At 29.2% G+C, this 13031-nt stretch overlaps 1 protein-coding gene across 2 annotated transcripts in view; it reads right to left on the reverse strand.

Moving 5' to 3' along the window:
• The window catches only part of LOC110039099 (agamous-like MADS-box protein AGL9 homolog), a 50899-nt gene extending 38199 nt beyond the window's left edge, over positions 1-12700 (reverse strand). Inside the window, exon 1 of one of the 2 annotated variants that reach the window (XM_020744053.1) lies at positions 12151-12700. In XM_020744053.1, the coding sequence (XP_020599712.1) occupies positions 12151-12521 (371 nt within the window). In that variant the 5' untranslated portion in view covers positions 12522-12700. The remainder of the gene's footprint in view (positions 1-12150) is intronic. The other variant, XM_020744054.1, reaches the window with a different exon arrangement.
• Positions 12701-13031: the final 331 nt, after the last annotated feature.

Raw genomic sequence — 13031 nt, forward strand, 5'->3', positions numbered from 1 at the left:
AAGTGCAGATTGTAATCACTAAAATGGCTCTACAATTATATTCGGCGGTATCCTTCGCACAATGACATTGAATTCATTAAGGCTGATGATGATCATTTACATGTCCCTGTTGAAGTATAAAAATATTGCCTAGAACAATCTTTATCACAGGCTGAAAGTGGTTTACATGAGACTTGCACTGAAGACAGGTAAGTTGCAAGAGAGATGATAGAGTTGAGAGAGCGAATTACAGATGTCATCATTGACAGTTGAATGGAGTGATTGTATTTTTTGTGTTACTTTATTTGCAATATGTAATGTAATAATTTATTGCAGGTTTTATTTTATTTTTTTTGGGAGGTGTATGATAAGATATCAACCATAAAGGTTCTTCTAGATGAGATATATGTTGTTATTGGTTCTTGACACGTGTGAAATCATGATGAAGGCAACCAAGTTCCATTTATTTTTCAGTGTTATGGCTTTTGTGGTTCTTTTGGATGGCTTTTTTGTGATATGAATGTGTGAAAAATGTGGGAGTTGGGTATTACGTGGTTTAAAGGCAGCCAAGAACTGTTTTTTTGATAAGATCTATTGTCTTCTTGTAGTGACAGATTCATTGGTTTATACTCTGTTCTCTGTAAGACGTCATAGTTTCATAAAATATAAATTGAGTACTTCAAAAATTATTTAGTACTAATATTTAATTCAAGGGTTTGTACTTTGTGGTTTTAAATCTTCAGAATAAATGAGCTAAAAAACTTTCAATACTTCAAGATCATCGTACTGCTACTGTGGACTTTAATGTTCACTTTTTACTTTGTGACAACCACATAACTATAATAGAAGATTTTATAGATGTGCAAGGAAAAAAATAAAGAGTTCTGACTTCATTAGGTGGGCCAATCAGTTTGAGGATTCCATCGCCAGCAATGATTAGGCGTGTTGAGTTTCATAGAAGAACGGATTATTTCTTGACATGAACCAACTGCATTTTAAAAATAATATTATCATATTTATAATTTCAATTTTAGTAGTCTTTTTTTTTAATTTTGATTGTTGTGTTACTGTTTTTTGATGTTTATATTTTTTTTTTAACATTCAAATTGGATATTTGCCTTTAAGAATGAAATGTGCTAGCAGGATTAATTTTGTTATAAACATCTCTATAATTCAGGGGTAGAAAAGTCATTTGTTCACAAGCCACTGCAGCACAACTATTTCAAAGCTACAAAAAATAAGCAGACAATCAACTTCTTTGTAGTAGTTTCTGCACAACAACTTCATGCCATAACTGTTGTGCAAAAGCATTTTAATAAACTGCAGCTACCCTAAACAAACCCTTAATGTTAGATTTGGAGACCAATAATTTATTATTTCATTTCAATATGACTAGATTCTCAAATAAAAAAGTATAATAACTAGTAGATGACCTTATATATATTATAAGTGATATTTTCCAAAAAAGAAAAAAAAAACTTAAAAACAAATTATTCACATATATAAAAAAATTAAATTTATTTTCATGGTATTGATTTTGGTATTTTTAAGATTTTTGCATGATGTTTGTATATCCATTTTTTTAATTCATACATAAATTGACATTGAACATTTACAATATAGATTACACCATTTTTTTTATTGTTATTGTAATAAGGATTTGTGAGCTTCTCAATCAATCTTCCATTGCTCCCTTAGAAAGTTGTAGGCTATTATCAGCCCCTCCTCCGCAGTAGTCAACAAAAAAATTTAAAGAATTACATTGTATTATACATCGCTCAGTTTATAATTTGAGGTTATATTTTTATTAAGAAATGAATATTCTATGTTTTAAGTTCAATTCTAAAAAAATATTAAAGATCTCTTAAATCTTTGACTTTTTACACTATTTATTTTTTTGATATTGTCTCTTATTTTAATCATATTATCCACATACACGATAAAAAAAAATAACTATTTTTGTTGAATTTCTTTATGAATAAAGTACGACCTTTGAGGTATTATTTTAATTTCATTCTTTTCATGATTTTGGTAAACCACTCAAATCATTATTTTAGAAATTTTTTTAGTTTGTATAGAGCTTTCTTTAACATATCTAAAATATTTTATTAAAATCTTGATTAAAATCTCAAGGATATTCATATAAAAGCTTCTTCTTCTAATTTATCATGCAGAAAGTCATTTCTTGTATCTTTAATTAGCTACCAAAGATACAAGTATTTGAGTACTAGCTTTATGTAATTTTTGTAAAACTTTTTCATGATCCACTCTATAAATCAAAATGTAGCCTTTTGTCAAGAGACTAGTTATTTACCTTTAAATAACTTTTTTGTATTATATTTGATAATATAGACCACTTAAATAAAAAAAATTATTTATTTCTTTTTAATGATTTTACTATCTCATTTGATTCCTTTCAGTACTCTCATTTCTTCAAAGATAACATTATTTTTTATTCTTGATTATCAATTAAATTTAGATATCTTCTGGAATCATCATATTATTTTCTCAAAAATATAAGCTTTGTTGGAGGCAATTATTAAGAAGTGAAAGAAAATGAGAAGTTGAATACTAGGTGGATGTTCAATTTTTCTTCCTTGATGTAATTGGAAGATTGGTATCAACATTAGTTAGGGTGTAAGGGGAAAGATCATACTTATGTTTTTTAATGAATAATTATGTATGAGTTTCAATGATTAAGCATGCTTTAATTTACTATATGAAACATTTCTTACTACTTGTTTATAATTTTAATAACAACTTAGTTAACAAAATATAAATTTATTCTCCTAAAATATTGTGGTGCATTGCAACAAATTCATTGCATTTATTTTGATCACTAGCGGTAATTAAATTTAAGCAGCTACTTCTTTATTTTGTTATAATTGTTTTCCACTAAAATATAAACCTTAATTTGTTATGTGCCTTTTAAATTAAATCTCTTAGATTAAAGAAACATCACACACACCTTAAAAAAAAATTATTTACATTGTACAAAATTTACTTATTACTTATTATGATTTTATATATTTTGTTTGACACCTATTCTCATGAAATATATAGCCAGGATGAAATTAAGGAATCCCTTACATATAACATAACTAAGATAGCCTTCACTTGGTATGGAGCCAATAAGATAGCCAAACTTATATTATTAATATTTTAAAAAGATCATCTCAATATAGGATCAAATAAGATAAGTTTTCTCATTAATTTTGAATAATAATAATAATAAAGTTTTTGGTAAGCACTTCAAAAAAATCTATTAAAATTCTTTGATTAACTATTAAGTCTAATATATAGAATTTTTTTCTTCAAATGAAAATAATATTTCATCTTATCAGGTATCCTTTTGTAATAGTTCTAGATAGCGTTAGATTGAAGTTAGGTAGTGGATATTAGGAAGTTAGGATGATTGATTTTAGAGAACTGAGAAAAAATAGAAAAAAATATTACTATTGTTTCTAAAGCTCTAATACAACAATTTTATTTTCTATTATTGTAAGTTCAATAAGGTTATGGGCCAAATGCCATGCACATGTAAATTTAGTAATGGAGATTACATTGAGTTAATAGTTATATTGATGGATCATTTAATTAAAGGTTGTCAGCAAGGTAATGTTGTATAGGGATGTAAAATTTATTGTAGCTAATGATTGAAGAAATGCAGTAATGTCGATAAATGGAAGTTCGAATCTTAGCTTATTAATATTATGATATCACCCTTATGAGCTCTACCATCACATTTTGATTTAAAATACCACTACCTACCAATACCTATTGACTACTTGTGGAAAACTAACATTCCTAAAGTCACTTTCAACAAAGTTCAAATCTAATAACACTATTTGAATTAGCCATTCATTGAATGAACCAATATGTTCACTAGCTAAGGTGGGAAGACAACTATGTTGAAAACACTCTTGATCAACTAGAATAATTTTATTTGAGATGATAGTGAATAAGAAAGGGCCATCCAAAAATTAAAGGCATGGTTAACTCAATGACTATCCGTGCAATTTAAATTTATAGTTTCTTTTGGTGGTTAATGAAACCATTTCAAATTATTAAGAAAATATTTTTTGATTTTATTTGGAGTGTTTAACAAAGCTTTAAGTGGTTTGGAGTACATGAAGGAAGACCAAGGCTTGGAAAAAGTGACAAATTTTAGATTGATTTAATTAGCCTTGAAATATCAAATATAATAAAAGGGTTGAAATGAATTTCAAATGCTAAGAGAGTGTACACAAATTAGATTGGGAGTGAATGATGAGAATCCTGAACTTAGAGAGCATAGACTAAGACCTGCATGTAAAAAAAAAATAGCATGTAAAAAAATTTTAGTTATGACTAATGACTTCAAACAATTAAATATTTCTTATGGCTATAATATGTGGAGAAATATTTTATAACAAAGTTAGAAGGAAGGGAAAATGTATTATATAAGATTCGTAGAGAGAGAAATCATGAATAAATTTTTGTGTAAGCATTTTTATCCATCAAGAACCTAAGAAAGGAAATTAGCTAATGAGCTCCCAACCATAGAGTTTTCACTTTACTAGTTTTTCAAAAAATAAAATTTCTATATTCAATCTAGAAAGTATTTAAAGAACCTTATAATTTATGAAATTCTAATTCAAGTAATTAAAAAAAAGTGAGAAATCAAATCTTGGAGGAGAATTGGTGGCATTACCAAATAAAATAACGAGAATGAAATCACCCTATCTTGGCTCCAATCATGGAATGGTGGTTGTACAAATTTTAATCAAGCTTAAAGCTAATTAAAATAAAGAAAATTTCATTACAAATTATTTTAAGTGAAAAAAAATATGTTAAATATTAAAAATTAAAATGTTTGGACCAAATTGTATAAATTCTTAGATAAAATATAAAAAATTTTTGGTCAAGATTTTATAAAATTTGGAATAAAAACTTCAAGTTCAAAATTTAAATTTTACTATGTATTTTATTAGTTTGAGATTAAGGCTCTTTATCGATGATCTTATAGCCCTCTACCTCATTTTAAACTCTTCTTCATCATCTTCTTTCAATAGAGCCTTCAAAGTTAACTTGATGATTAATATCACTTATTTGATAACTTATATTATTATTAAAATTTCTACACACCATAATATATATATATATATGAGGCATTTCATTTCTTTTTGAAATATTACCCACTCTTTGACATCGATCACATGTTTTTATATATATATTAACACTCTAATAAATAGAATAAGTCAATAAAATCCAGATTGCAAAATTTCTTTTTTACTAAAATATTTCCACTAAAAAGCTCATTTCTCTTTTTTTATTAATTCAAATCAAAGCTAAATTTGAACTTGTGTAAGAAGACCTCCCAAAATCACTTCAATTTTGATATAATTGATAAAAAAATTTGCACCTCACTCTATAACTGTTTAATTAGTAATAGCCACATTAATATTTTTTTGATTTTTTTCCTCATTCATTCATTTTAAATATGTCTTACATGTTCAACAAATAATTATCCAACATCTTCTCCACCAAGATTAAAATAACTTAATGTTTTAATAAAAACTTCATTCTAACAAAAAAAGAACATGTTTTGATTATTAAGAAGTGTAATCTTCTTAAACTATATCAATAATTAGAGAAAAAATCCTTTTTTAACAACAACTTTCCAATTTTTTAAGAAATTTATTTTGCTATTGAATACTTTCTCCTAATCTCCAATTATTAGTATTGAACAACCACAATCTTTTAAAGCTACTGTCGTCATTCAAAGTTATACTGTTATTTTTATCATAATAGCAAGCACAAGAAAAAAATAACAATAAAAATAAAAAATTGTGCATTTCTGCTTAAGGTCACAAAGCTTATGTTGACACTATAATAATAGATGCAAACATATATAGGATTATTAATATTAAATGTTTATTATGATAATATTACTATATTATCTTTCTATTATTTCTTATAATAGTATCTTTTATCATAGAGATTACCAATGTAGTGCATTTTTAAATGAAGTTGGTGCATTATTTTATCCTAAATAATTTAGTCATGTAGGCATAGCTATAGTCAACAAATCAAAGCTAATCACTTTTAGATTCTACATGTCTTCAATGGCCATTCCTAGTAGTTACATAATGATCAAAAGGATTCATGTCATGATTTTTCGGCGAGTTTTACACTGACTGTCAAAAAATTGAAGGTAAAAATAACCATTGAAGGTAGATATTCAATCTAATTCAAGTCAAATCATTGTTTGATTATGTTAAGTTGAAAAGTAAAATCAACATTAGTCGATAAAGGTTCTAGTCAATATGTGTGGAATTTTAGGAGTAAGAAACTCTCTAATTTCTCACTTAGAAAATAACTAATATGGCCACAGCTCAGAATAAGCCTCTTATAACTAGAGAAAAATTCAAATCATTATGATAAAAAGAAAGGAAGCAACACACAATAATGGATAACTAAGAGAGAATAATTTCTCTCCTCAAACATAACAGCAGACCAATGATTTCCTAAACTATGTGCATATGAACATTCTCCCTCAAATTGTGCTTTATATATCATACTACCAAAAATTCTAGATGTGACCACTAAAATGTTGTCGAGAAAGATTCTTGGTGAGAATATCATCAATTTTGTACCGAATTGGGATATAGCTTAGCTAAGCAACCCATTTGTTGAGCCTATAAAAGATGAAGCGTTTGCCAATCTCTATATCTTTAATTTGATAATGGCATACTGGATTCATTATAATGTTGATGGTTGATTGAACATAAGTTGGCATTTTAATAGTATTTTATTTCCTTATGTGAAGTTATATCAGTAATTTTTTAGCCACATCCCTTCGTAATTCTTAGGCCAAGGCAAGGTACTAAAATTTCACACTGCCTCTTGCCACCACTCTTGCTTTTTTTAGTTCTCCAAGTAATCAAGTTATCTCATACAAATGAACAGTAATCTCTAGTTAATCTTCTATCAGTCAGTTCTCCTACTCAGCAACATTAGTGTATAACTCAATATTATGATGCTCAATTTTCTTGAATATCAAACAACATCTTGAAGTCATCATTAGGAACCTTATAATTGAAAAGACCTCTTCTAAATGCTCTTAATTAGGATCATTCATATGCTTTCTCACTACACCGAAAAAAGGATAATATCAGATCTTATATAAGATAAATAAATCAGTTTCTCTACAAGTCTTTGATACATCCTTTTCTCAATTGGGGTGATATCCTCACTTTTGATGAACATCGATTAGAATAAATAGGAGTATCTAGTAGTTTGCATCCCAATATGTATTTCACCTTTAATAGGTCAAGGATATATTTTTTTTCCGGCATATGACAATGCATTCTTTGGATCTTGCTATTTCCATTCTTAGGAAGTATCTTAAAGTTCTAGGACTTTTTATCTCAAACTTAGAAGCCATTATTCATTTTATTTTTTCAAGTTTTTATAAATCATTTCTTGTAATAATACTATCATCTATATATAACAAGAAAGGTTATCATACCTTCTTACTTTGATATCACAAATAAAGTATGATCAGACTGACACTGATAATACCTTTCATGACATGCTCTAGAAGATTATTTCAACCCATATAATAATTTATTTAGATTGTACATTAGTTGATTATTTGTGTTTTTCTTTAATCTGGGAGCTAGCTCCACATACACTTTTTCCAGTGGAGGGCCTACAAGAGTGAGTGCAAGGAGGAAGGAGAGGTAAGATAATTATTTCCCTTTATCTGATACCATGTAGAATTTAAAGAGAAAAAACTCTACAACTTTTCACTAAGCAAATAACTTATATATATACAACGCAGTCTAACCCACTAATAAATTAAAGAGTCAGCATATTTGAATGAAGGTTTAATAGTCCATCAAAATGCATGTATGAAAATTTAAGAGTTATCTTCTATAATTATCAAATTAAAAATGATATATGAAGGATTCTATCATAATATAGGTCACCTTTAATTAATCCTTCTTAGTATATATATAAATATATCCAATATATAGATATATATAAAGGTCAATAAATTGCATATAATATAATATTAGAATAAATTAAATTAATTAAAATTTTTTTATATTTTGAAATTGGCTTGATTTCTATTTCTTTGAAGTTAGCTTTGTGGCTTTTCTTTTTTCATCCTCGTATGTTGAAATTAGGTGTATATTTTAATATAATAGTGGTTTATATTATTTTTAATTAATTTTCCTTTATTTATATCCTCTCTTATGCCAGCATACATAAGTACATCTCATTTATTAAGCTTGACGGGGATGCGTAAAATTTTAATGCATTTCCTTCATAAGTATGGTTTTCTTTGTAGATTTCTTACTTTATTAAAGTCATTTATGCAGGTGAGATTCACTCTTACAAAAAAGAAATAAGGTTGGAGATATCATACTATGATAACATAGAATATTTTAACTAGTTGATGCTATATGATTTTTACGCATTTAAATTAATAGATTTTTTTATTTTTCTCTAAAAACTTATAACTTTTAGATAAAAAATTATTTTTAAATTCTTAAAGCTCTCTTATAAGCTTCCCTAGCATTATAATTAGTTAAAAAAGAACTTGGGTGATGCAGCATAACCCATCTGTGTGGCATAAGTAGATTGGGGAGATTGTGTGAGTTAGCTACCACATCGTATGAAGACGCCTAATCTATGTGAAGAAGGCTGAGTAGAATAAATATTAAATCATTATTTTAATATGGAGGTACATGCATCACTCTCCCGAATTGTGCCTTTGTTTCACACACTATATGATAAGAAAAATACGTGAATATTTAAATTGGAATTATTTATACTTTTGTTTTTAATTAATTTATCAATATTTTTATTAAATAAATACTACATGAGACTATCAAAATGTAACTCCACATATATACTCATCTGAAGGATGCTCAAGCAGAACATCTCAAAAATTAAATTATAAATTATGGAGACATGGTTATGATGGTTAAGATTAGGAGAACTTGTAATTTACAATCATAATTCATATTATATAACGCCCCATCCTCCTATAACTTTTATTTAGTGTATATTGATAATGGCAAGAAAGAAATGGATAAATAGTTACTATGATTAAAAACTTATAATCTTGTATGAATGTGGATAATAAGCACATGTTGATGTCGTAGTTTAATACTATGTTAATTAACAATATGACCTAATAGAAGACCAAGAGCATGAGGATAAGGAATATGTGACGGAGTAGAGGGAAGTGGAGAGAGAAATGAAGGATATGATAAATATAAGGTACGAAGAAATAAAATGTGCAAGTTTATAATAAAATTAAAATTTATTTTTACAAATTATTATTTATAATTAAAATTTAATATATGCTATTTTAATTAATTACATGCTATTATTTTACTTTATTAAATATTGTATATGATTTATCATGTTTTTTGGATAGAGTGCCGATGATTCAGTTATTAGAAAAAGGTATACAATAAAAAGTAATAACAATTTATTGATGAATTTTTACTATTAAATTGGTCAACTAGTGATAAATTTGTTGGTAAACAATGATTATATGGAACCCTTGGGGAATGATACCAGAGAGTGAATTTATAGCTATATGAAAAATGATAAATATTTGTGATCAAATCCATCTAAAATCTACCTAAAACTTGTTTATTAAAAAATTAGGTTCTCAAAAATATTTTCTAGTTGTGAATTTGTGTCAAGGAATCTTAAAAAATCTAGTTTTCGGCAAAAAAAAAATTAAGACTTTTGAAAGAAATCTCTAATTATTAGGCTTTTTCTCTAAATTGAGTATTTAAGGCTTCGGTGTATGTTTATAGTCTACAATGGTTGTTATTTTTATAATTTTTTTATAAAGTAGAATAAAAAAATTGAGAAAATTTTTACATGTGATTGAAATAGTTTGAGAAAATTTTAAACATTTTTTGATAAATTTTTCATTAATTGTTCAGCCATTTTATAAAATCACTAGAATAAAAAGTTGTGATGAATTATCCATCATATTGTTTTATATTTTTGTTCTAAAATAATTTTTATGAATGAAAATTCATAATAAGGAATGCAGTTCACATTAAAATTGAATTAAAGATAAAGCAAGTTTGATGAATTTTCTATCAATTAACTTTTGGTGACGAAAAATTCACCATTTTTCTGTTGGAAGATCGATTATAAACTCAATTCCAACAAGAAAGCAATAAAAAAACTTCAGACAAAAATTCTTTACTATAATTTTGGTGACATAAGGATCTATCATTAGGTTCTGATAATCCATCACATAAGTTCATAAACAGATGTCCATGTCGCAATTTACCATGGATTATTTATAAATTATGAATAAATGTAGGTTTAAAATATCATTGCTATAAATTCTATCAAAATATGATTTTCATTGAGGGCTATCGATCAAGGATCTTGTGCAAATTGAATAGCATTCAGTGATGTTTTCCTCGTATGCATAAAAGGATGTTTGTTGTTTGGAGATGTGTCGCTTTTGAATTGATTTATTATACAAAATTTTTAACAATTGGGTGTAAGATCATCTAATTTGATAGATCGCTTGGGCATCTTTTTTTGTGGAGAGTGGACGCACATGTGATGCGGGAAGAAGTAAGAAGGGCATTTTTGTTGAGAATCATCCCTGTGATTTCTATATATTTTTGGTGTATAGAATTATCTAAACTCTCCACTAGGCTTAAGTTTAGTTCAAATTGTAACATATAATTGTTGGAGTCTCTCTCTACATTTTTTTCGTTCAATTGCTTTTTTAAATTGTGGAATATTGTATTCGCTCTCAATGGCGCTCGAAAATTAAAGTATTTGATGACCTCGATGCAGCGAAACAAAAACGCAAACAAAGAATCTCTTAAGAGAAACTTCTTTTATTATTAATTTTGAAATCGTTTTATTTTAAAGTGTTCAAATCATTTAAAATTAAAAATAGCAAAATTGGGATAGCATGACGATTAAAGAGAATCGGATTCCATTAAAATGCCACCTAAAATACTGTGAAGCGCTCTAGCGACTGATGGACAAATGCAAGGCTAGATCAGATTCCTGCACTGCGGGAGAAAATTAGAGGTTTCAACTTCCGAGGTTTATTTTTGTACAATTAACAACTGGACCTTATTTTTGGGGTATGAAAAAGACGAACGGCGATACTAGGAATCACATTTACTAGACGCGACTCCAAAAAGCTGCCGAACATCAGAGAAACCATGCAGAAATTTACCTTGGTTATGCTTTTCTACACCAGTTAGTCATTACGTCCGTCGACCTAAGTGCGCACGAAATGTGAGTAACGCGAAGCCCAAGAAACTAAACGCTGCATCTTGGGAGAAATTTAAATGTAAGGGAGAAGAAAATTCCCTTCGTTGAGCTGACGAAATTAAAATGTCAAAAATACCTTTCTATGATAAAAATAATTATTAATGTTGAGAATGTCATCGAAAGGAAAAAATCCTTAAAAAAAAAAAATCTTAATTTTCGGAAAGCGGAGAATCTAAAACGTTATAATTTATTTAATGCTATGTTTGGAGGGGAAGCAAACTACATCAACGTCAGCATTGGAGTTTTGTGTCATGTATTATCTAATGTTAATCGAACTAAGGTGTCCAGGAGTAAAAAGGAAAAGAAGCAAAAAATAAAATAATAAATAAAATAGAAGAAGATGAAGAAGAAAGGAAAAAATGGACTAAGTTCTTAGCTTTAGAAAGAAACAACTAAAACTAAAATATCGGGAAACAGGCCATGAAAGACCTTCGGTCTAACTCCCAAAGAAGAAGAAACCAGAAAGACAAAAGGCTTTCACCTAGTATTATCCGGCTCTATTTTTGACAATCTACAATAGCAGAACAGGCGTTAACTTTTTTTCCACAAAGCCACAACCCTATACGCCGAAGTCCAAAGCAGTGACAGAGCTAAGATCGCCCAGTTCAATAACCCTAAAGCAAAAGGCGTATAATAAGCCTAAAACAAACGGCGTATAAAAGCTCAAAAACAAGTAAGGAATTGGGCGAGCCTAAAGTAGAACCCAGTTCCAAATGCCATCGGTTTCTTTTTCTCAGCAGATCTACTCTCTTCTTTCTTTGTTTCACCAAAACGGCAACATAGCAATTTAACGGGAAAGTAATAATAAAAGCAAAAGAGATAGGAATCATATACCTAGAGCTGCTGCAAAACTCATAAAGCTTTCCGCGGTTGGAGAAGATGATGAGGGCGACTTCTGCTTCGCAGAGGACAGAGAGCTCATAGGCCTTCTTTAGGAGGCCGTTCCTGCGCTTGGCGAAGGTTACTTGGCGGTTGATCTTGTTCTCGATCCGCTTCAGCTCCACTCTCCCTCTTCCCATCTCTCCCTCTTCCTGTAAAAACCGGTGATCGATGGAGGCGGAGAGGAGAAAAAGAAGCAAAAAGTCTGAGGTAACTTCCGGCTGGGAGTGGGAAGTGGCTCCTGCTTTGCTATTTATAGGATGAGAAAGCGATATATGAAGACTGAGGGGGCCCTCCCTCCTCATTACCCCAAGAAGACTCCCCATTTCTCTTTGCTTTTTTCACCTTTTGGCCCTGTCGTCGTCTTGTGGGGCGGTGAAAGAGTTGAGAATTCTAGAGAGAGACTGATTGGCTTAGAGAGAGAGAGGAGGGGAAACCTTAAAACAGAGCGGGTTCTGACGCAGGACCGAGACGGATGTTCAAATCGATGGAAATGTGTCCAAGGTTGGATGGTGAAGGACCGATAGAACAGTCATGTGACCCAACCTTGGATTCTCTAGCGATTAAAGAAAGGCGGAGAAGTTTCTTTGAAATATAATTACGAGATTACCCTTTCACTTCCGGGTTCAGGTTTTGGGCCTGATCCCATGCCCGCTCCGGGTTAGATCTTTGTGGGCCCCATCCTGATCTTTGGTCTCGGTCCGTAGCTGGTCGGATCTTAGATTGTTTAATACTCTCAGCTTGCTTGTGGCAATGAGTCACGTAAAAGAAGTTTCTTTTTTAATATGGGTCCAAGGCTAATATGAACCATTCAAAATCATGATCTTAGAATGAGT

This window comes from Phalaenopsis equestris, unplaced genomic scaffold, assembly GCF_001263595.1.
Source record: "Phalaenopsis equestris unplaced genomic scaffold, ASM126359v1 Scaffold235245, whole genome shotgun sequence".
Taxonomy (NCBI): domain Eukaryota; kingdom Viridiplantae; phylum Streptophyta; class Magnoliopsida; order Asparagales; family Orchidaceae; genus Phalaenopsis; species Phalaenopsis equestris.